The sequence below is a fragment of the Schistocerca piceifrons genome, chromosome X, assembly GCF_021461385.2.
Source record: "Schistocerca piceifrons isolate TAMUIC-IGC-003096 chromosome X, iqSchPice1.1, whole genome shotgun sequence".
In the NCBI taxonomy this organism is placed as follows: Eukaryota; Metazoa; Arthropoda; class Insecta; order Orthoptera; family Acrididae; genus Schistocerca; species Schistocerca piceifrons.
The window spans coordinates 141431463-141454238 of NC_060149.1; the positions used below are offsets into that span (position 1 = coordinate 141431463).

Below are 22776 nucleotides of genomic sequence, written 5' to 3' on the forward strand. Positions count from 1 at the left end.
GTTGCACAACTGGCACAGTACATCCAACTTGTGTGGCGTTTCTCCAAAAGAACCATCCTGCCACTTGGAAAGCCACTTTCAAACTAGGTCTGTTGGCTGTAGGAAGCACGATTGCATCTCTGTGGCGTGGTTGCCTGCTTGCTTCACACATTTGCACCACACTAAGCCTTCTGGTTGTGAGAATTCCTTAGAGTAAACACAGATAGTGCCCTGGTAGCTTTATCACTATGCTGTCTGTTGGCAGATTATGTTCAAACCATTATCTGTACACCTACTATCCCCCAGGTGGCATATTACATCTCCCAGATTAAAATGAATGTCATCTTTCCAGGGGTAATAATTGATTTTCTGGCAATGTAGATCATTTCTCTATATCAGAAATTCCTGAAGAAGTTGGGCTCAGCATTGATTCCCTGGATGCAAGTTTACTTGATGTCTGAAAATTTTTGTTCAAGTTGCTTTTGGTGGAACAAACAACTCACCCGAGACATTTCAGGAAAAATGATGGACTCTGCCCACACCAACCACAAGTTTTAAAAAATGTTATAGCTGGAGATGAATCATGTATATTGGTACAGCCTGGAATAGTGACAAAGGGAGTATTTTCTAGCTGAGTTGATGATTTCATTTTGTGCAAAATATTTCAATGAATAACCCCAAATGTGCATATAAGGGAGTAATGGATGCTCATTACAAATTGGGGTGCAGCACCACTTCTGTCTCTCAGTTTTGTTGGAATCCAAGCAGCAGTACACATAAAAACTATTGTTTGGCACACCTGAAGAAGAAGATGATGATGATGACTAGGTCTGTAACTGAAATATTATGTGCAAAATGGAAACATCAGCCCAGCTAGAAACCCAGAAACATATATCTATGTCTATACTCCACAAATCACATTATGGCGTGTGGCAGAAGACACTACGTGTACCACTGTCACTTTCCACTTTCTTGTTTCATTGACAAATGGTGCATGGGAAGAATTACTGTTAGTAAGCCTCCAAAAGAAATCAAATCTTTCTCATTTTACTCTCTTTGGGATGTATGCAGGAGGAAGCAGTATGTTGATTGATTTTTAACAGTAAATCATACCATGATTCACACTATGGCTCTTGTAGCATCTGCCAATGTAGTTGGCTGAAGTTTTCCATAATGCTCTCACACTTATTAAACTAACATGCAATGAAATGTGTTGCCGTCCTCTGGATCCTTTATCAGTCGTACCTGGTAAGCATCACAGAATGAGGAGCAACACTCTGGTATTGGTTGAGCGAGGATTCTGTAGGCTACATCTGTCATCCTGAGGGATCTCCCAATGACTCTGTATGGCTTCTGCCTTCCTAAAATTAGTGTTATGTTGTTGTTTCACTTTAAATCACTCTGTATGCAGACTCACAAATATGTAAATGTATGTCACTGTGCCCAGTAAATGTTCAGCCATTGGGTAATCAAGAAATAATGGGCCTTTCTGCCTATTTATGCACAATATGTTGGTAAGCATCACAGAATGAGGAGCAACACTCTGGTATTGGTTGAGCGAGGATTCTGTAGGCTACATCTGTCATCCTGAGGGATCTTCCAATGACGCTGTATGGCTTCTGCCTTCCTAAAATTAGTGTTATGTTGTTGTTTCACTTTAAATCACTCTGTATGCAGACTCACAAATATGTAAATGTATGTCACTGTGCCCAGTAAATGTTCAGCCAGTGGGTAATCAAGAAATAATGGGCCTTTCTGCCTATTTATGCACAATATGTTACTTTTTTGTGCTGAGGGTTGACAACCAATCCCTGCACCAAGCATTGACCTTCTGCAGGTCTTCCCTGAATTTCACTACAATTTTACAGAATTGTGACTTTTCTGTACACAACAGGCTCATGAAGGTTCTGACATTATTCACATGGACATTTATATACGATGTAAACAGTAATGGTACTAAAACTACCTTGGGGTACCTTTAAACCACTTTTATGCGTGAAGATTATGACATGCTGTGTTCTGTTTGGTAGGAAATGTTTCATCAAATCACAAAAGTGATTTAAAATTCCATACACTCTGTTTTGTTATTTAGGTAGCAAGTCTGGAACTTTACCTAGTACTTTCCAGAAATTAAGGAACATCACATCAACCTGACTGTTAGTGTCTACAATCAATCATGAGGAGAAAACCTTATCTTTCACTCAAATGTACTGTTCTGCTATGTACGGGAGTGTGTGGGAATCCATAGAGCCAAGTTAGCAGTTGTAGCAGCCATAAAAGCCTGCTGGGAATGCAATGCACCATTCCTTTGCAGGCTGCTTCTTGCTGTTGTGAATGTTATATGTCTGTGGGAGCAAAAGTAGCTGAAGGTGTAAGACAAGCAGTAGTTGATGACTTCAGCTGTGAAAGTGTCATGTTTCCCAACTTACACTGTTATGGGCTATATCATTTCAATAAGATGTTCCAAAGGAATTAAAAAACAAGTCTCATTGCCAGTACATATTTTATTAATAATTCATCTCCATTTGTTCTGACTGCCAATGATACTGAGATATTACAATATTTGTAAGTAATGTTGATTTAATCAAATTAAATTATGTAAGTTCACAACTTTTACAGATAAGTATCAAAGTGAAAGAAATCAACAACATCCAAGAAACAACCCTTTCCCAACAGATGAGATTTATACATCACCATTTTTAAAAGTTATCACAACTTTGGTACAAAAGAAGGCTTAATAACTACACAATTTTAAAGCTATTGTTTCAGTAGTATATCAACAATGATAAACCATCTGTACACCTGATGAACAGGATTATTTGTAACTCTGTTTTCATAATATTGTATCTTTTACAGGTAATTTTCTTTGACACAGGTTGTGCTAACACACACACACACACACACACACACACACACACACACACACACACACACACACACACACAATTATTACATATTATTACATACATATTGGGCAAAAACTTATTCTTACAAAGTAAAAAAAGTGTGTGTGTTATCACACACACTCACACACACACACACACAGACATATAAATAGACAATGAGAAATTAATGACTAGTTTTATCAAACATTTTGAATTATGTTAAAATGCAAAGTATACTTGAATGTTTTAATTGTACAGAAAAGTAATAACTTCCAGTATAAATAGCTTTCTTAATAAAAAAATACAAGAAAAGTCTGGTAAATATTGTCATTGTTATCTTCATCCTCTTGAAATAAAAAACACTAAAAATATCAAATAAACTGACAATTTCTTACTACAAGTAGTGCATGATTTGTACTTTTAAGACTTATTCTAGGTTATAGTGAAGAACTGTTAAACTGAAAAGTTATGTACACCATTGGTATTTCGTGGAATGAATAAATAGAAAAGCTTCATATTTTTGTTGAACTGTAAATCAGTCACAGCGTAAAATTAATATAAGTTTAAAACTGATTGAAATGGCATAGCAGAAAATACTGTAGACAGTGTTCTCATTGAAGACTATTCTGACCTAAATGTTCTATAATGTCCACACTTTTTTCTTAATATGTATACTTTTTCTGAGTACCAGTAAATGAAACTTTTGTAAAATTAACTAATATAGATACATCAAGAGCAGGCATTGCCTGCAGGGGGAGCAACTGTTAAAACTAAGTACTTGAAAACAGCCAGAAGTCACACTTTGTATTTTTATTATAAGTAATAACTTTTTATAAATAATAAAATATACGAAGTGTGACTTGTGGCTGTTTTCAAGAATTTAATATAGATACCACACATAATTTTAAGTCATGCATATGGAATTCATTATAGGTGCCATAACAGTTTTTATTCAAGGTGATACTTCCTCTTTTTTATTTGGAGAATAATGTTTGTATTGGGAGGGAGAGAGTGTAGCGAGAGAAATAGAGAGATTACCTAAAAATTGTCAATTGGTACGTAAGGTTAGTTTCGGTACAGGGAGGGAGTGTGGTGGGAGAGATTACCTAAAAATTGTCAACAGGTATGTACGGTTAGTTTCGGTACAGATATTATGTCAGAGTTGTCACATTAAGAAAGTAAAAATCTAGTCTCAACTAGATCATATGTTCTTATTAAATGAAACTAAACTGTATTTCTACTGTGGCAAGGCAGGACACCTGCTGCTTGATGAATAGTGTAAAGAGAACTTTCTGGAATGCTTGCCATACAGTCAACTATTTTGTTAAGGTAGAGATACAGTCTGTTTCTTTCCACTAGACAATGCTTTGAGAGATATGGAGGGAGGTTTTATCCATCTGATACTTCCAACATAATGAAGGGAGGCCATTCTCAGTTTTCTAGGAGAAGTGTTGAGTCTGTCTGGAAACAATGTGAACTGGAATAATGTTAAACAAGCTTGTGGTGATCTTCACCTATAGACTGGTATTCCTTGAGCCCTTCTTTCTTTCAGCTAATACTGGATTCTGAAAACTTCTTGCTGTGCTAAGTGTGAAAGCAGTGTGACAATTTCCCTACTGGTAGTTATGCTGATTAAGTGTTTGTATACGGCTGCCATAAACACTCCAAGAAAACACAGATAAATCTGTTATAAAACTTTACTACTAGGCTAAGACAGATGTTTGAAGGCTATAACAACATTGATGGTGTAGCTATATCTATGAGCCTAAATGGTTATTTCACCAAACCAAAAATTTAAATACAACTGTTGAGCAATTTAAAGTGGAATAATAAACCAAAAAGTTAATGATACATGCTGGAAAAGAAATTCTGATTTCTAGAGAAAGCATTATATAGAAGAAGTAAGAAAAGGTGTGTTCAGTCTTATATATTTTACATCTTTTAAACTGGCAAGCACTTTAGAAGCTTCTGTTTAACAATGAAGAATCATCATGTAATTTTCTCTAGCTGATAAATGAAATTATCAGTTTCTAAAGGTCATCAGTTCTCTCAGAAACAATGAAAAAGGAATATATTTAAAAGCGGAAGAAGTATTTTTTTGTTGAAATACTGTGCAGTACTGATTTTGATAGTTTTCTGCTATCTATATTGACACAAATTGGAACAGTTTCTTTAGTAATAACCACCTCTCATGACAGTGAAAAACTCCTTGTGGAATCTACATACTTTAATTACAATTGCATTAAAAACCTCAACTCTTTAATTACATAGGGAATCATTTCTGCTCCATAAAAAATGTATATTGTTACTACAGATGTTCTTCATTCTCAGTGCTCTTCCTTTTGTGCTGCCATGATGTAAAGTATTATTTATTATGCTCACTTTTTTGTCTTTCTGACTAATGTAATAACAAAAAGTAAAAACCAAAATTTACACTGTACACACAATTGGTCATTGTTAGAAACTAGCAAACTTGCTGCGAAGCAGCAAAATACATGTAGTTTATGTGTTGATTTATTTATGGTACATACAAGCTATATATCGACTAACAGAAAGAAATGAGTATCTTATTCTTGATCTATAAGTTTCACTCTAAGCTAGTTATACTAATTCTTGTGCTATGGAGAAAAGACCCTCAAACTTCGTAACAGTGTGGCAAGCACACTAGCCAGACTCTCTGCTCTGTGTAGCAGTAAAGTTTCTGGGACTTCAGTCATTCCTAAAGCAGATGAGACTGTTTCATTGAACATTTCTGTAACATCTCTAATTTTTACAATAAGATTCCTTGTCTGCAAAGGTGAAGTTGTATGCACAGTCACATCTGAAGCAAGATCAGTCAGCCGTCGTAGGTGGTACAGGCAGTTGGCCAGATTTTCTGTTAGATCCTTTCCAGAAGCATCTGTTGCACTCTTAACAAAAAGTTTTGATGCTGTAACCAACTGCCGTGCTTCATTTGTGAGTAACTCCTTAGCTGCCTGAAACCTTGCTTCATCCATGCAGGCTCCACCTCCTGCAGCTTGTGCTTTTGAGCACTGTTCTATGACTTCATCCAGCCGCTCTAGTAATCCAACTAATGTTGCATTTGATTTACTGAAGAGTAATTCTCTCATCTGTGGCATATTCCCAGCATTTGATATAATATGGCCATTCCTAAGATATGGAGTGGAAAAATAAGACCTAGGGGTTGTTATCAAAGAATTGTCTGAATGTTCACACCGCACCGCCTTAATAATAGGCACAGGACTGTGTTGTGAAGTCTTGTTTGGTGTGTCCTAAAACATAAAATGGACTGAAGTCAATCATTACAATATGTTTCATACATTTGTAATATTCTAACAGTATTACTGCATGCATGTTTTGATTTGGGCAGTCAAATTAATTTTTATCAAAAGGAGAATTAAATTGTTAAACTGGTAAGATTGTAAGGAGACAGAAAGGATGGATAGTACTTCAGTAGGTGAAATTTCAGTACTGCCGATAAACAAATTAAAAACAGGTAAAAAAAATTCCTAGCTTTTGGAATTGCAGGGTCCTTTATCACGGAATTTTTGGGAAGGATATGCAACTGACTCATGGAGCCTCTTCTGGTCTGATTGGTACATTAACATTTAAGTCAAAAACAAACACATTTATGAGAATAGAATTTGAAGAAAAATAATGACATATACAAGAGTTAAACAGACAACCAGAAAATTGTTATGTTGCAAGCAACAGAAGTTAAAAATTTGATATAAAAATGATTTTCATAATTATTACTGAGAGAGAAATATTACTGTTGCACATCATTTTCAAATTAATTTTAATATTAGATGGTAAAATCATGAGAGGTAGTAGAAAATAAGCAGTAGGCTACTACAAGATATCTTTATTGGAAAGGCTTTCAAGATAGCACCCCTGTGACAGTCCTTTCAGGTATTTTTTGTTAGGGCACCAAGTAGTGCAGTTTAAACCTTCTATGCAGAACACACAAAGGCTTTGAGAAACATCTATTACCTCCTGCTGTGTGATGCAGTTTGATAAAGACTGTGTGGAGGAGGAGATTTCTTGTTAATTAGTTCTTTGTTTCACTAAGTACCTGCAGAAAATGATTGTCAAAGATTCCAAACAATTTTATGCTCATACTTAATGCTCAGTCACTGTACAACATCATTATCCTAAATTGGACTGAATATGGCATTCAGTATTCAGTTGATGTTATTTATAGCAATTAGTAGCTATGTATAAAAATGTCTAGAATAGAAATTGCACACAAAAATTATAACCAGTTCACTTTTAGCTACTTTTTCTCTGAAATTTAAATTTTGTAGTATACCCAAAAAATGGTTCTGCTAGCAATTGGGAAGAGAGGGAGAGAAATAGAGAGAGAGAAACAAACGTTATTTAAGAGAAAGCTAAAAATATTAATATTTTAATACACAGAGGAAAGCAGTTTATAACAAAAGGGCAGTAAAACATTCTATTCTTCCAACATAAATTCCAAAATTATACAAACCTGGCAGAGTACGGGTGTGGGTGAAAGCTTTTTGTGAGGTAACCATGCATTCTGGGGAGGCTTGTGGTTGGGACTGTCATTTCGAGGAGGCAGCAGTGGTGGAGGACTCTCTTCTCTTTGTAGATCCCGATTTGTTAATGAGTTTAGTTCTGGTGGGATGCTTGGCTGCTTCAAATGATCGGCAGATTTTGGCGGTCTTGCAGGTGGTTTGGACATATCATGGCCATTTCTTGGTGGTGGTCGAATAGTATCTTCTGTGTTTGCATTCTTTTGTGGACTTGCTTTCTTTTTTCCACAACAAGAGAAACTCTTGCAATTTATAGTGGCATATTCAATTGTTCTCATACTCTTTTTGGATGCATCAATGAAATTTGAGGAATCAGTATGCTGTGTCATTGTTAGAAAATCTTTTTCACAACTCTTTTCATCTGATGTTTGTCCCTCATTGGGAATTTCATTCTGATATTTCAAAATTGGTTTATCATCCTGAAAATTCAAAAGCCAATATACTATTTTGACATGCACTAAAAGCTGCATGGCCTTACAGAACATAAAGCTGCATATTTTTTGAACATTCACACAAGTATTAGAGCTAAAATATTCAGTTCATATTTGTGAATTATAAGTTTCTTTATAGTACTGTGTTTACTGAATCAAAGACTTCCAAGCATTAACAAATTGTAAAACAAAGCTGAAAGAATGATACCAGGATTAATGCACCAGCAAACCTGCTTAAGATAAATGTGTGCACTCTCTCTAGTGCATGCACACAACTCACTTTCACACTCTCCCAATCTCCCTCCCACCCCCACACCCCTCCCCTCCTCTCCTCTCTGCTTAAGTTCATGCTCAAAATAACAAAACTATTTATGCTAAAGAGATTATAGAATAATTAAACCTTTTGTATTAATTTTTTGACTGTTACTGTTCCTGAAACTACTAGTACTAGTACTACTACTACTACTAATAATAATAATAATAATTACAGCTGTTAACTTATAAGAATGCGGGAGAGCAGGAGGGAGGGAGCAGACAAGCAGTAGCCATATGTAGTGTATCACACGCTGCACAAACTCATCAGCTAATACTATCAGTTGCCAATATTATCTGCCATGTATTACTCTAAATTTACATACAAGATTTAACCTTGATCTTCATGTTGTGCATGTATGTTGATGTATATTTAGCTACTGTGGGTGAAATAGCTCCATTATGGGTGGAATACAGGGAAAACAACAAATTTAATGTGAACAACTAAGAGAAACAACTTTGTGTGTGTGTATTAGCTTGATGGGGAGATTCAGAAGCAGGAACTACATGGCTGACGTCCTTCTGTATCCTTCCCCAATCCAATGGTCTCATTCCCCAAATCAACCAACCAACCAACCAAAGTATTCTCTGTCTTGTGCAGAATGCATAATGGAATAGTGCATATGTTTTAGAAACCCCTGACAAACATGCAAATGGAAGACATGGATGTATCAATGTGTATAGTAACACCCGTGTCTGGCAAGGGTGTGTGTGGCAGGGACGCCGATCATATCACAGACCAGTCACTCGAAATTCTGTTGGGGGCCAATATGAGGATGCCTAGTTGCTAGCTTGCTCTCAGTTTTTCTTTTGCTGACTGCTGTACTCCAACTTGACCTAAAAAAAGTGAACTAACACTGCCACTACTGTTTACTTGGACTGGATTGGACTTCTGGTTGAAGAGTGATTGCAATGCTTTCCGATTTACAGCATGACTAGAATGATGGGTCTGTTATCTGCTTTCTTTAACCTGGTGTAATATTTCAATATGGAGCTTTTATTTAACGAATGTGTGGTTTCCACTACCATAATATTTATTTGGAACTGGGTGTAACATTATAATATACACATGCACATCTAAGTAGTCATGCCTGGATCTACATTTATTTAAATTGGGGACTATTATTGTTTGATTTTGTTGACTAATGGAGAATTTAATCTGTTGTTACAGAATGCTAAATTTGTGTTCAATAAAGGTTTGTCGAACCTAAAGAGAGGTTACAATATCTGCCTTATCAGCCACAAACTGCACCAACATGCCAACTACAAATATATTGAAGATGTTCTATATTACAAATAAGCATGCCACTTGTTCTAAATGGAATATATATGCAACTTTATTAAACAGACTACATGTTCAAATATCTTGGGATTGAATTTACTGCCATTAATATTCATGTACAAGCATAAGGAGATGGCACTATGTGGGACAATGTTTATTTTTTTAATGGAGGTTTCTATCATTGTAAGAGGTTCACATAAAAAATATTTAATGACAGAGAATTGTGCATCTGTATCTACAGATTGAACTCTTAACAGCTGTTTGTTACTTACCTTCATCAAAGTAGTCGGTATGTCATTGCCATTTACAGGAGGTGGTGGTATGATGAAAGACATTATTTCTTCAGGAGTGAGTTCAGTAGATCCAGTAGCCTGGTGACTTGGGGGTGGGACTGTCACTGAGGCCAGAAAAGCTTCCAAATCCAAATTTAAATCTAGGTCTGGAAGCAACTCTTCATTCTGTCCAGAGTGTATGGTATCTGACATACTGGAGTTTGAAAGCACTTCTATGCTTCCTTCTTTATTTGAGTAATCACCTGAAACAATTGTTGTGATTGAATTTTGCTGAGAAACTTCAAAAAAATTTTCAAGGTATGCATTGTGTTTTCTAAGGGAACACACTTATATTACTCCCTTGACAACAGCATAACAACTTTGCAAAACTTAAGAATATATGAAGTTCATATGATTAAAAAAGTACAGGCGGATTTCTTTCAGTAGACAACTATTAAACTTACCAAGAAAAGAATCATTGTGGGTCCGTAGATTTGAACACTTGTTTCTATTGTTTATTCTTTGTTCTCTTATTTGTAATTCTGTTTCAAGTGGTGAATGATCAGCAAATGGAGTTGGTGGAAGGCTCAGATGTGGCAATAGTGTATTAGCTCCCTCATGTGTAAGCTGTGGGGTAAATATAAAAATTAGTTCATTTGTGTAATATACCATTTGCTTTGCACTCTCAGGCATTACACAGTGTTGCAGGAGCTGCAATGCAACACACACACACACACACACACACACACACACACACACACACACACACACACACACACAGAGAGAGAGAGAGACAGAGAGAGAAAGGTAGTCTCTATGTTAATATACAAATAATTTTAGTATAGAATTAATGTTTACCTCATCTGGTGTAATTGGTGGTGGTATCATTGTTAGGTCAATAATATCAGGATCCAGGTATAATGTACCTTCTGCAAAATTGTATGGGAGTGTATTGTCTTCTTGCAAGCGTTTAAGTAAATCCTGCAGAAAAAGACACATGAAAATCAGTCTACAAAATGTTTGAGACATTCAGAAATATTAGTACTGAAGTACTGTAATAATGAAATAAAATAACTATAAGCAATTTCTTACAGAAGGAAAGAGAAATGTTGTAAAGATACAAGGGATTTCATAATACCATGTCTGCAAGTATACCATTATTAAACTCACAGTGTGACTTTATGCTTCTTAATTGGGGTTAGTAGGAGCAGAGGGATCAGAAGAAGTTGACTGATATTGACTAGTTTCTGCCCAGAGCCAACTTCTGTTAGGAAACAATACTAATTCACAGTAGCACTGTATAGTAATATTTTGCATACAAAATGAATATTTCTCTTGGTGGCATAGAGTGCACTGTTTTGAAACTTACTGGAAAATTAAAACAGTCTTCTACAACTCAAGGAACATGTACTCTCACTCAATAATGTTATTATTAGCAAATATTGAGCTAGACTCATCTAAACTAAAATGGTAAATATTTGATATTAACAAACCTATATCCAGTGACTGGGTGCAGTCATGCCAGTAAGATCTGTAGTAATGATGAATTCATTTATCACATTGCACATAAATGATGACAATACAAATAATTTCAAAACTAATTTTCTTCAAACAGCAATCAGCATAATTGTTCTTTGTATCTGATAAATTATGCTTTTAATGTTTTCAAAATATTCTGTTAGACAGACCCCACAGAACATGAGGTACAACAAAGTGCTTCAGATCATTTAGCAAGTTAATTAGCACCTCTCATGGCTCTGTACATGTAACGTAACTTAATACACCTTATGGAGGTGCTGGAAGCAGATATAAGTAGTCCCTGCCTCCCAAATACTTGAGCTGGCAGAACATAAATCAGATTTTTGCCTGTATATTTGCAAAATTAGAGGTGATACATGGAAGTAATGATGGCTTAAATGCTCTTATACATTTAAAACTGAAATCTTGTAGCTACAAGTTACAAAATTCCAAATGGCTAAAACTGTGTGATGTACTGGGACTTGAACCTGGAACCTTACCTTTTACAGGCAATGCTCTTGTAGAAAACCTGGCTAACCATCTTAAAAATAGCTGTCCCTTACAACTAGAACCAAACTTATGCTCTGATACTCTATTTTTAAGGCCTACATCTGAAATTGAAATTGAAAAGGCACTTCATAGCAAAATTAAAAAAAAATCATCTGCTGGACAAGATCAAATCCCATGCTTCCTCCTTCATAATTGCAGTAACTTTATCAGTAAACCCCTAGCTCACATAATAAACTTCTCATTCCTGAATGGTACATTTCCTGGTATGCTCAAAATTGCAAAAATTATACCTGTCCACAAAAAAGGAAGCAAAGAGGATCCCAGTAATTATCGACCCATTGCACTACTTTCAACTTTTAGTAAAGTATTTGAATATATAATGGCCACCAGAATCATGTCCTTTCTAGACAAAGAAAATATCCTGTCACCTGCTCAGTTCGGCTTCCAAAGTAAGAAAGCTACAACAGATGCAATACAAGAATTTCTAGATCATGCACTGGAGCTTGTGGACAAAAAACTGCCATCTATAGGTATCTTCCTAGATCTAACAAAGGCATTCGACATGGTTAATCATAGTATACTTCTGCAAAAGATGCATTCCTATGGAATAAGAGGAAATGCCTATGACTGGTTTAAAAGCTATTTGGAAGATCGACAGCAGTATGTCGAATTAAATGAAACAAAGCTCTTAGGTACAGCTAGCACTGTACACTCCTCCATACGTACCATAAAGCAAGGCGTTCCCCAAAGCTCCGTCCTGGGCCCTTTGCTGTTCTTACTTTACATAAATGACCTTCCTCACAGCCTACCAAACACAAAAACCCTTTTATTTGGTGATGACACCTCTATACTCATATCTGCGCCCGAACAAATTCTCCAATCTAATATAGATAGAACCACAGATCAAATAAGTCGATGGCTTCAAAGTAACAGGCTGCTGATTAATGCAAAAAAGACAATTGGAATAACCTTTCACACTGCCCAAAACAGAAATCCATTACTACCAACTATATCACTGGAAAAAAATAATGTTAAACTTGAAAATGAAATAAAATTTTTGGGGGTCACTATTACTGATACGCTCACATGGAAAAGGCACATTGACGTTACCAGCACAAAACTTAGTAAAGTATGCTTCATGATTAGATCAATAAGGAACGTCACTAACACAAGTACCCTAACCACAATGTACCATGCACTCTTTCACTCTGTACTTAACTACGGAATCATCTTCTGGGGCCAAAATTCTGAATCAATTAAGATATTCAAACTGCAAAAGAAGATAGTCAGAACAATTATGTTCGAAAAACAGAGAGACACTAGTAAACCATTATTTAAGAAACTAAATATTTTGCCCCTCCCATGCCAATATATACTAGAATTATTATTCTTTACCAAAAAAAGTATCAACAAAATTAGGAAAAATATGGACTACCACGATTATGACACAAGATCAAAAACCTCTCTAAGAATACTTCCCCACTCAAAAAAACTGTACAGTGATGGTGTCAAGTGCCTGGGAATAAAATTATATAATTATCTTCCAACTTTTATTCAAGAAATCCAAGAAATAAATAAATTCAAACAGGCAGTGAAATCTCTTTTAATAAAAGAATGCTTTTATACCGTCCAGGAATATTTGGAATCAAAATTGTCTTAGTGCATGATAATGTATCAAAGCTGAATGTTGTTAAGTCAGTCTTGTCATATCATGTAACAATTCTCTGTAAAGCTGTAACTTTAAGTAACATAATTTGGTAGGTAATGTAAAATAATCTTTCTTCTATACTCTTGTTTACTATTTTAGACTCCTGTAAACTGTATATTTGTATTGACTTATCCCATATCAGTTGTACAAGCCATTGTACTGATTTGATCTACAGGACAAATAATAAATAAATAAATAAAATAAATAAAATAAAAGACTGTGTAGTTTAATATGACATTTCATTAGGGATTGCCAGGGTACACTCTTAGACTCTTTGAGAAATGGAAGATACTCACATGACTAGAGAGAGAAAAAACTATTATTTTAAGTCTATTGAACTAGCTAGAGTGGAGCAAAACACTGTAGCTACACTTCTGTTTATGCAGAGCCAAGAACACACACAGGAGTTGCACCTCCTGTGTGCATGAGTGATGAAAGAAAGTAGTCATTTGCTTTGGTGGACATGTTATTCCTTGCAGTTGCTGATGGAAGGTTTTATGGTGGACTGCAAGGAATAACCAAAGAGCCTGCATTAGCAATGAATGTTATTTAAAATGTAATGCATTGAACTTACACTATTGTATATGAAACAGAGATAAGGAGGAGACTGGTGCTCATTGTAAAATACATCGTATTGATTGTTAATTTGACAGTATATGGTAAAAATTATGGAAATCTGTTTAGGGCACTTTACATTGTTTGAGGAGAGAAATAAGCTTGTTTTCCAGCTAATTCATAAAATCTTTGAAGAAGAGGAACTGAGAACAGTGATTATTAACTGGGACTGAATAGCATGACCAGCTCAACAAGATAAATTTATGGGCAACTGTAGTATCCATAAGATATTAACAAACAAATCAGATCTACAAAACTCATGCTATTCCAGGAGGACGTATGTAGCTTGTAGGTTCAATGCCTCCTTCTGAGCACTAGGCACATGGCAACTAAGCTAGCCAGGCACAACCTACAACCCGATTTTACAGCTTCACTTTGGTGAGTACCCCTCTCCTACATTACAGACTTCTCAGAATCTCTCTAGCATAACTTTCTTGACCAGATCTCCTGGAAGAAAGGTACATGTGAGAGATTTTCATTTCTTACTGATGTGCTCAAGCTGCACAATATCTGATCAATAATTACTTCAGTATTTAGATTTACATTTAAACTGTGACATATGCTTAGTACAACCATTAAAAATCCTTAAAATCTTTAACTTACCTGAACACTGTGGTCACTTGTATGAAACCCTATAGGTAACAGGTTATCTGGACTGTGCAGCCCAAAACTTGATCCGCTGGCTGTCAAAACAGAGTTGGAATGATAACCTAAATGCTCCTTGCCTATAAAGAAAAAGAAATCCTTATCTAAAGGATGGTGGTGAAGGCAGAAGGAGAGAGATACTAATGAGTCTGATGAGAAATTGTTTGTTTGCTAATTTCATGTTATCAAGAAAGACTCTAATTCTTAAATTTAACAACTGTAGAAAGTATTTCAATGAAAAAAGTAAATTCCATCATATCTGATAATTTCGTATGCGACCCATAACACACATTTATAAGTTGATCATCAATCTTCCTCTGCCCATAAGAAGTAAGAAGATACCTCAGACAGAAAGTATTATGGGGCATGTTGATCATAAAAGTTTATTCTAGAAGTTCTTAAAACCACAAACTGCAAATAATTTTAGCAACATTTGCAAAAATCAAAGAACTGAAATAAATTCTCACCTTGAAGCACATTTTTGTTTTAGCCTTGTTGGTTATTTATGATTGTTTGTAACATAATTCTTCCTCTTTTAGTTTTTCTTCAGACTAACACTACAATTTGGACCAAACACAACTCTCAAATTTTTATTAATAAATTGTCTGTTTGGGACTGTATTATTAAATAAATTACCTTTTTAATTGTGATTGCTGAATAGTTACTACAAAAATCATGTCTAAAATTATTAAATTAATTAAGCTGAAAAGTTTGGTTAAATTTTGCAAGAATGGGAAAATAATGTGTCCACAGCTTGAAAGAGTGAAGCACTTTAGCTGCTGATAGGTGTACATAAACCATGTTGTAGGTAACTACAATAGGATATTGTAAAAAGAATATGGACCATGGTTCAAGCTTTATGTCTGTGATATCATCTGGCCAACAGGATTTGAGTATCTCACTGAATGTGCCATGTGTGGAGTTTGGTTATGCATCCAAGTGCACATAAGTGCAGTAAGAATTTGTGACCACCATAGGCATGTTTTCTGTTGGGATGACTCACAGGACAGCACGGTGCTGAAAAAGAATATGGTTGTAGGGATAATAAAAATTCAAGCATTAGATCAGAGATAACATATGCCTAAAAGTAGAATTGCTATAACCCTGTGCTCAACACCTGGATACGTGCTACGGCTCCAAGTCACCAGTGCGCTACATTTCAAGCAGTCCGCCAATGGCAGTTGTACAGGTCAGTCATCAGAGGCTGCCTGTGGTGGATCACAAGTCTAATGTGGATGGCATGCCCTCCTCTATATAAAGACAGTGTAGCCGGCACTCTCTCTCAAATTGTGTTCTACTGCTTATTGTACCATTCATCTTTGTCGTGTATTTGAATGTGGATAAATACACTTTTGTTCTTAGCGGCCACACTACTGGTTGTAGCTAGCATTATGACACAATTGGCAAGAAGTGTGGTGCTCACTTCCATGTGCTCGGCCTATTTGACTGTTTGTCAGTTGTCATGTCAATGGAAGCAGTGATCAAATCTGTCTTGAGCAGCAGCAGGCTCTTATGGTTGCTATCATGAATTTTTTGGCTACATTGACTATGCAGGCTTCTACACCATCAGCATACCTGCCACCTTTTCTCCCTTATGATTATATGGTCAAAGACTGGGAGGCTTATGAGAAGCAGCTTCGGCAGCACTTCCTAACTTTTGGTATCATGGATATAAACATGTGTAGGGCTTTGTTCCTTTCTTCCTTTTTTAGTTTTCCCCTTGAATCTACTAGCTGTTGTGCCACTTAGCCTCACTCCAGGAACTGGCATCACTTTCATCCCATGGAATGTGTAAGTTGTCCAGTTATTACTGTATGTAAACAAATATCATTGCAGTCTGTGTCAAGTTCTCTTGTCAGAAACAGCCCCACCAGTCCAACCAGGCTTTGACAGCTGAACTCCATGACCTTAGTTGCAAATGTCAGTTTGTTACTGTTGCTCGTCATGATTCCTAAGCAGATGTTATGGTCCATGATGCCAGCAATCGGTTGCCTTCTGACAAGGAGGTATATCAATGTGCACTGCAGCACAAGAACCCATCCTCAGCAGAAGGGTTAAATAGTGCTCAGTCTTTCGAAATGTCTTGTGTTGCTAGTGATCAAATTGAGGCTTGGTGTGACACTGCCACAGTGGCTCCTGTTTCTGATCATCGAATGTCAGTTATTGAGTGGAGGACCACGTGGCAGCCATACAAACACGACCTCTGCACTGCACTGAACAGTGACATGGCAAACAATAATCACAGCAGTGGCAGAGCTCCCATCTTGCCCATACTGTTTCGTGAAACATGTCAGGGCAACTTGCAACATCTGTAGTAAAAAAGGGGAAGTAGTGTCTGGGTGTCATTCCCAGTCCTCTCCTGCAGATATGGACATGGTTGTTGACTGTGTGTCTCCAGTGCTTACAAATAATAAGAAACTGTTTATTGAAGTGTGAGTGATGGAAAAAGTACTCCAACTACAAGTGGGCATGGGTGCAGCACTGACGCTGCTGAACTCACAAACTTTTGTGGATTTGGGATTTCTGGCATTGTCTCTGGTTACTTGACATTTGGTGAGTTACAACATGCAGCATTTCCCAATTTTGGGGCAGTTTACAGCTCCCACTGTGTATAAATCTGTGGTTCATTCCTTGACTTTTCTGGTAGTGGATGATGCTGCCACTGAAAATTTGTTAGGTCTGAATACTTTCAATGCTTTTGGTTTTTCAATTGTGGATGTGGTGCACCTCATTTCTGACCAGCTGCCTTACGAGTAATTAGATTCTCTGTGTTCCGAGTTGTCATCTCTTTATTCAGATGGGCTAAGTTGTGCCACTAATATTATGGCCCACCTTACCCTGAAACCTAATGTCCAGCTGTGCTTTTTCCATGTGCACCCTATTCCAGTGGCCTTGCATGATCATGTGAAATCAAAATTCAACAGGCTCATGTTCTTGGAGTCATACAGCCTATTACATCAAGTGAGTTGTCTACCACCCTCATGATTGTTAAAAAAGAAAATGATCAGCTTCACCTCTGTGGTAACTTTAAAGTTTCCATTAATGCTCAATCTATCATTGACACCTGCCCTTTGTCCTGTCAGGATGGGTTATTGTCCAAACTCACCAGCGACCACTTTTCTCTAAAACTGATTTATCCGAAGCCTATTTACAGGTTCCTGTGGATGGGGTATTTGAAAACGCTCATTAACAGACCCTTTGGGTTTTACCAATATCAGCATCTCCCATTCAGTGTGATTTTACAGCATTTTTTTTTGGAACAACTGATGGTGTCAATTTCAGGGTGCATCAACTATCTTGATGACATTACTGTAATGGGTGCATCCATGGAAGAGCATTATGCACCTAGTTACTAAGGGGTTATAGTGCAACTTGGCCAAGTCACAATTTTTTCCACCATCCATTGTGTATTCATGGTTTTTAGGTATTCTGGGGATGTTGTAAAGCCTTTATGTCATCATTTAACTACTGCCACAGCCCTGCTTTGCTCTTATGATGTCAAAAGAACTCCAAGCATTTTTACAGAAAATTGCCTACTATCAAAAATTCATTCTGGGAGTGACCATGTTGGCCCATCCTAACCATGAATTGCTCCACAAGGACATTCTTTTTTGGTGGATGCTGGCCTACAAGTACATGTTCATATTTTTGAAATCTAAATTGCATTCTGCTCCTTGTTTGGTTATCTTCCATCCTGGCCACCATCTAATCTTGGCTACAGATGCCTCTCAGTATGGCTTTGGGGCTGTTCTTGCACATTGGTGTGAGGGTGGTTCTGAACATCTGATAGCTTATGCATAAAAAATACTTAACTCTGCTCAGCAGCACAACTTCCATGTTGAAAAGGAAGCACTTGGTTATTGTGCACACCCTCAAGAAGTTTCATGTATTCTTGTATGGGTCTAAGTTCCATGTCATTACAAACCACAAGCCCTTGGGTTCGTTGTTTAATCCTACTGCTTTGTTCCCTGACAAAGCAATATATCACCTCCAGTGTTGGGCCTTGTATTGCTACAAATATGAAATACATTTTTAGTGGTACCACACAGCACGCCAATGGTGATGCGCTGTACCTGGTCACAACTGAGCCGGATCCTACTTTTGATCAGGATGAGCTCCTTTGTTTTTACTCAGACGTTGAAGTGCAACATTAAGTGAAAGGACTTCCTATTATAGACTCCCATATAACAGCTGCTGTTGCTCCCAATCCAGTTTTGAGTGCCTCTGAGCAGAGATTCTGATCCATTATGTAACTATTTGCCGCCCTTCAGTGGCATGTGCTTCAGCTCCTACGTCTAGACATTGGGGGTTCTCTTTGTACCAAGTCTTTGGCCGACTGAGACATGTTTTAGCTGGAACGGAAAGATTTAGGTGTTCCTTTTTCCCATGTGACATTCGAGAGTGGAATGGTAGAGAAGTAGTATGAAAATGGTTCGGTGAACCCTCTGCCTGGCACTTAAGTGTGAATTGCAGAGTAACCATGTAGATGTAGAACACTGACAGTGACATTGTGTCTCAGGGTTGTGGCCTACTCTCAGTGTGCTATGCAACAGACAGTGCCACAGGCAATGCTCTCTCCTTGGCCTGTACAGCAGTGTTCATTGGAATGCGTCAATGTTGATTTTGCAGGATCATTCCTCAGTTCTTATTGGTTGTTGGTTGTCTATCCTTTCTCAAAATTTCCATAGTTATCCACTGTCCTTCAATGTCAGCCATGGCTATGGTTCGGGTCCTCTCAAAACTTTTTCCAATTGAAGGATTGCCTTATATGCTTGTGACAGATAATGATACGCAGTTTGTGCCTCAGATCTTCTGTGACTTCTGTGCACATCAAGGCATTCACCATGTAACTGCTCCTCCTTCCCACCCCCAATCTAATGGTGAGGCAGCACATCCAGTCTGCATATTCAAGGTTCAAATGAAGAAGTACGTCATGGACTCTTCCACAGATGATGCCTTGACATGCTACTTGAGTTCCTACAGGTTTATGCCAGTGGGGGATAGGAGTCTGGCTCGGATGCTCCATGGTCATCAGCCATGCACCCTCCTGCACTTGTTCACGCTACACCACTAATGTCCAATGACACGGCCCTCTTCACGCTTCTGGCTCTGCGATCTGGGTTTGGGGTTTGGCTACCAACTGAAGCAGATTCCGGTTACAGTCTATGGCTGCCTTGGCCACCACGTCTGTATTGTGTGCACCAGTGAGGGGTTGGTGGTTCACCACCACAATCAGCTGCATCCTCACACAATGGCAAAGGCCATGGGTCCAACACTGCTGCCTTTGTCTCCTCCCTCAGAACCTTTCCTGGCCTAATGGGACATCTCTGCTGCAGGGAAGGACCCATCCTCCTTGTGGATGTTGCCATCTCCTGTCTCCCCTTCAGGATCTGGTGCCCATGATGCCATTTGCACTTCCGCCACCAGCTGGGCTGGTGCTGCCAGGTCCTTTGTCACTGTCTTACTCAGTGCCCCCACCCAAGCGGGCAACAATTTCACCATTGGCACAATTCCACTATGTTGATGGCCAAGACATTGAGTTACTGCCAACCCCATGATCACTGGTCCACCTTATGATACTTCATGTGGAGGCAGTCACCACACTTGTCTGTGGACATGCCATTTCTGCCCCTACTCACCTCTTCCAGGCCAGAATCTTCTTCCCCTGCCACTGTCATAACCTGTGGCATCTGCTGCAGAGGCCATGGATGTATCACCAGTTGCCCTAACACCAACATCAGAGGACTGCCCTTTCTCCAAGAGTGCAGGGGTGCTATAACCCTGTACGAAACATCTGGATACACACCATGGCATCAGGCCGCCTGCACATTACACTTCAAATAGTCTGCCAACAGCAGCTGTGTGGGCTAGCCACCAGAGGTCACCTGTGATGGGTCACAAGACTAGTACCACTTTTTCATATGTGCACCTATGTTAACAGTCAGCAATGGTCTTGTGATATGGAAATGTTAGGGAAGCATCAAACACAAACATTACTTTTATACACACAAGAAATAAGCTCACACGGACTGCCAGACACTTAAGTATACTGTGCAAACCAACTGTCAAGAGATTCTTGTCAGCTATTGCAGTTAACAAATTTGTCATTAACAGAAAATGGTGTCCAGGAACTTCAGAAAACTTGGTGTTGTGCTATTCAAACGTTTCTGTTGACTATACGATATTCAAGAGCGTCAGCCTCATGTTACAAACAAATAATGTACACTATGAATAAACTGAAGATGTATAATTAAAGTCAAAATATCATTATGTATTTCTTTAGCTGCAGTCACAAAAGAACCTGTGAGATGGTACATGACTAGTAACAGAAGTTGTGTTTATTATTATAGACATTCCTAGTGGCCATTCATGAACTTTCTTCAATATAGGACTGTATTATGAAGTACAGTTTTAAGTTACTATTGGTTTCTCAAAGATTCATTTCCATGACTAAACTTGCGGGACTGATTTATAGCCTAGCTTCCGATGATATGAAAATTTAAAAAAAATTTAAAAATGGGCTTTAATAACCCATTCTTAAAATATTCATTATTTACTCACACAAAATACCAGTGCATTTAATTATTTATATTATTACTTACTTTTTGTAATATATGCAAAAATAAATGTTTTATATACATACCAGACAGTGGCCGGTGTGATGGACTGTTTGTAGGAGTACTCATAGAATCCGTATCACTCTCAGATGGTTCATTGTCTCCTAAATCTATATTTCTCACTGCATCATTTACTTCATCTGAGATGAGCTTCTGTCCCTATTAAAAATCATTGACATGATGATATACAAATATCACGGCTAGCATACACCATAAGTAAACTTTGGGGGAGGGGGGGGATGATGAATTACATGGCATTATTATTTCTATAATATGCATTGAAGCTTCCTCTATTTAAAACTTGGTAATAATAATAATAAATAATTTATAAGTTCGATGTACTGCATCCCAGTAGGAAGATGATACCAATTTTGGTGGCTCACAAAGTATAGACAACACATACAGTGTGCAGCAATTGAGCAACCCTCCAAATGCAACAGAAGAAGAATCATATGGGCTAGCTAATATGGCCTTCAGACTGCCTTAAGGCGATGACAGTCTCACTCTGGACTTCACTTGTAACTATACCAGGCTGACTTCGTTTTCAATGTTTTTCCCTACGTATATGAATTACTGGAATCTAAATCATTCTCTGGCTGATGAACTATTGCTTTTGGACACAGTTTATAAATGAAGTACTTGGACTTGTTTTCCTGACTGTGTATGGCAACTTGGCTGTAGACTGAAATTTGACTTTCAACCGTTACATGGTCTATGACTGTTATGACCCTATACCTGCAATAAATTGCGCTTATATTACAAATATAAAACGAGTGATGAAGATAAACAATTCTGAATGTGTACAGAATCAGTTTACACATGGAAGCCATTCTAGTAGCATTAATACAAATACAAGAGTGGCGGCATCAGCAGCAACTGGAATTATTACAACAGCTACACCTGTGAAAGCTGAAAGTCTTACTGGAGCACAGCACATTGGTAGTGCAGCCACATCCTCCACTATTCACCCCATTGAAACTAGATGAGGAAGTATTAGATAGAAACCCTGAGAGACTGAAATGCCACTTTGGAGGTTTTTGGGTGATGGATCCAGAACTATAACACTATTTCTTTTGATCATGATTTAATCTAGATATGTTGCACCTTCACAGAAAACTGAACCCACTGTCTTATCCGAGTATGTTATCACTTGCTGATATTTGTAGTTTACTTAAGTTCTCATTTTGGTAGACTTAGAAAAAACCCACTTATTTGTAATTAAGCTTCAGTTCCAACAATGTATAGAGATGCAGCTGTTGTGTAGCTGAATGGCTTTAACTGCCATCATTTATTCACATGAGCAAATGAGCAGCATTAGACTTCTCACACCAATCCTTTAATATACAATATATTCACCTCAGATGACAAGGCTTAAATAGTAACATTAAAACTACCAATACCAACTTTAGAATATGTACTCATGCTGACCTAGCATTCAAACTG

At 37.5% G+C, this 22776-nt stretch overlaps 1 protein-coding gene across 1 annotated transcript in view; it reads right to left on the bottom strand.

Moving 5' to 3' along the window:
* Positions 1-2480: 2480 nt before the first annotated feature.
* Positions 2481-22776, bottom strand: part of LOC124722042 — a 312916-nt gene continuing 292620 nt past the window's right edge. Inside the window, exons 18-24 of the mRNA XM_047247233.1 lie at positions 21360-21492; positions 14675-14796; positions 10579-10701; positions 10185-10347; positions 9721-9983; positions 7357-7842; positions 2481-6136 (exon numbers count right to left, since the gene is read on the bottom strand). Coding sequence (XP_047103189.1) covers positions 5483-6136; positions 7357-7842; positions 9721-9983; positions 10185-10347; positions 10579-10701; positions 14675-14796; positions 21360-21492 — 1944 coding nt within the window. The 3' untranslated portion in view covers positions 2481-5482. The remainder of the gene's footprint in view (positions 6137-7356; positions 7843-9720; positions 9984-10184; positions 10348-10578; positions 10702-14674; positions 14797-21359; positions 21493-22776) is intronic.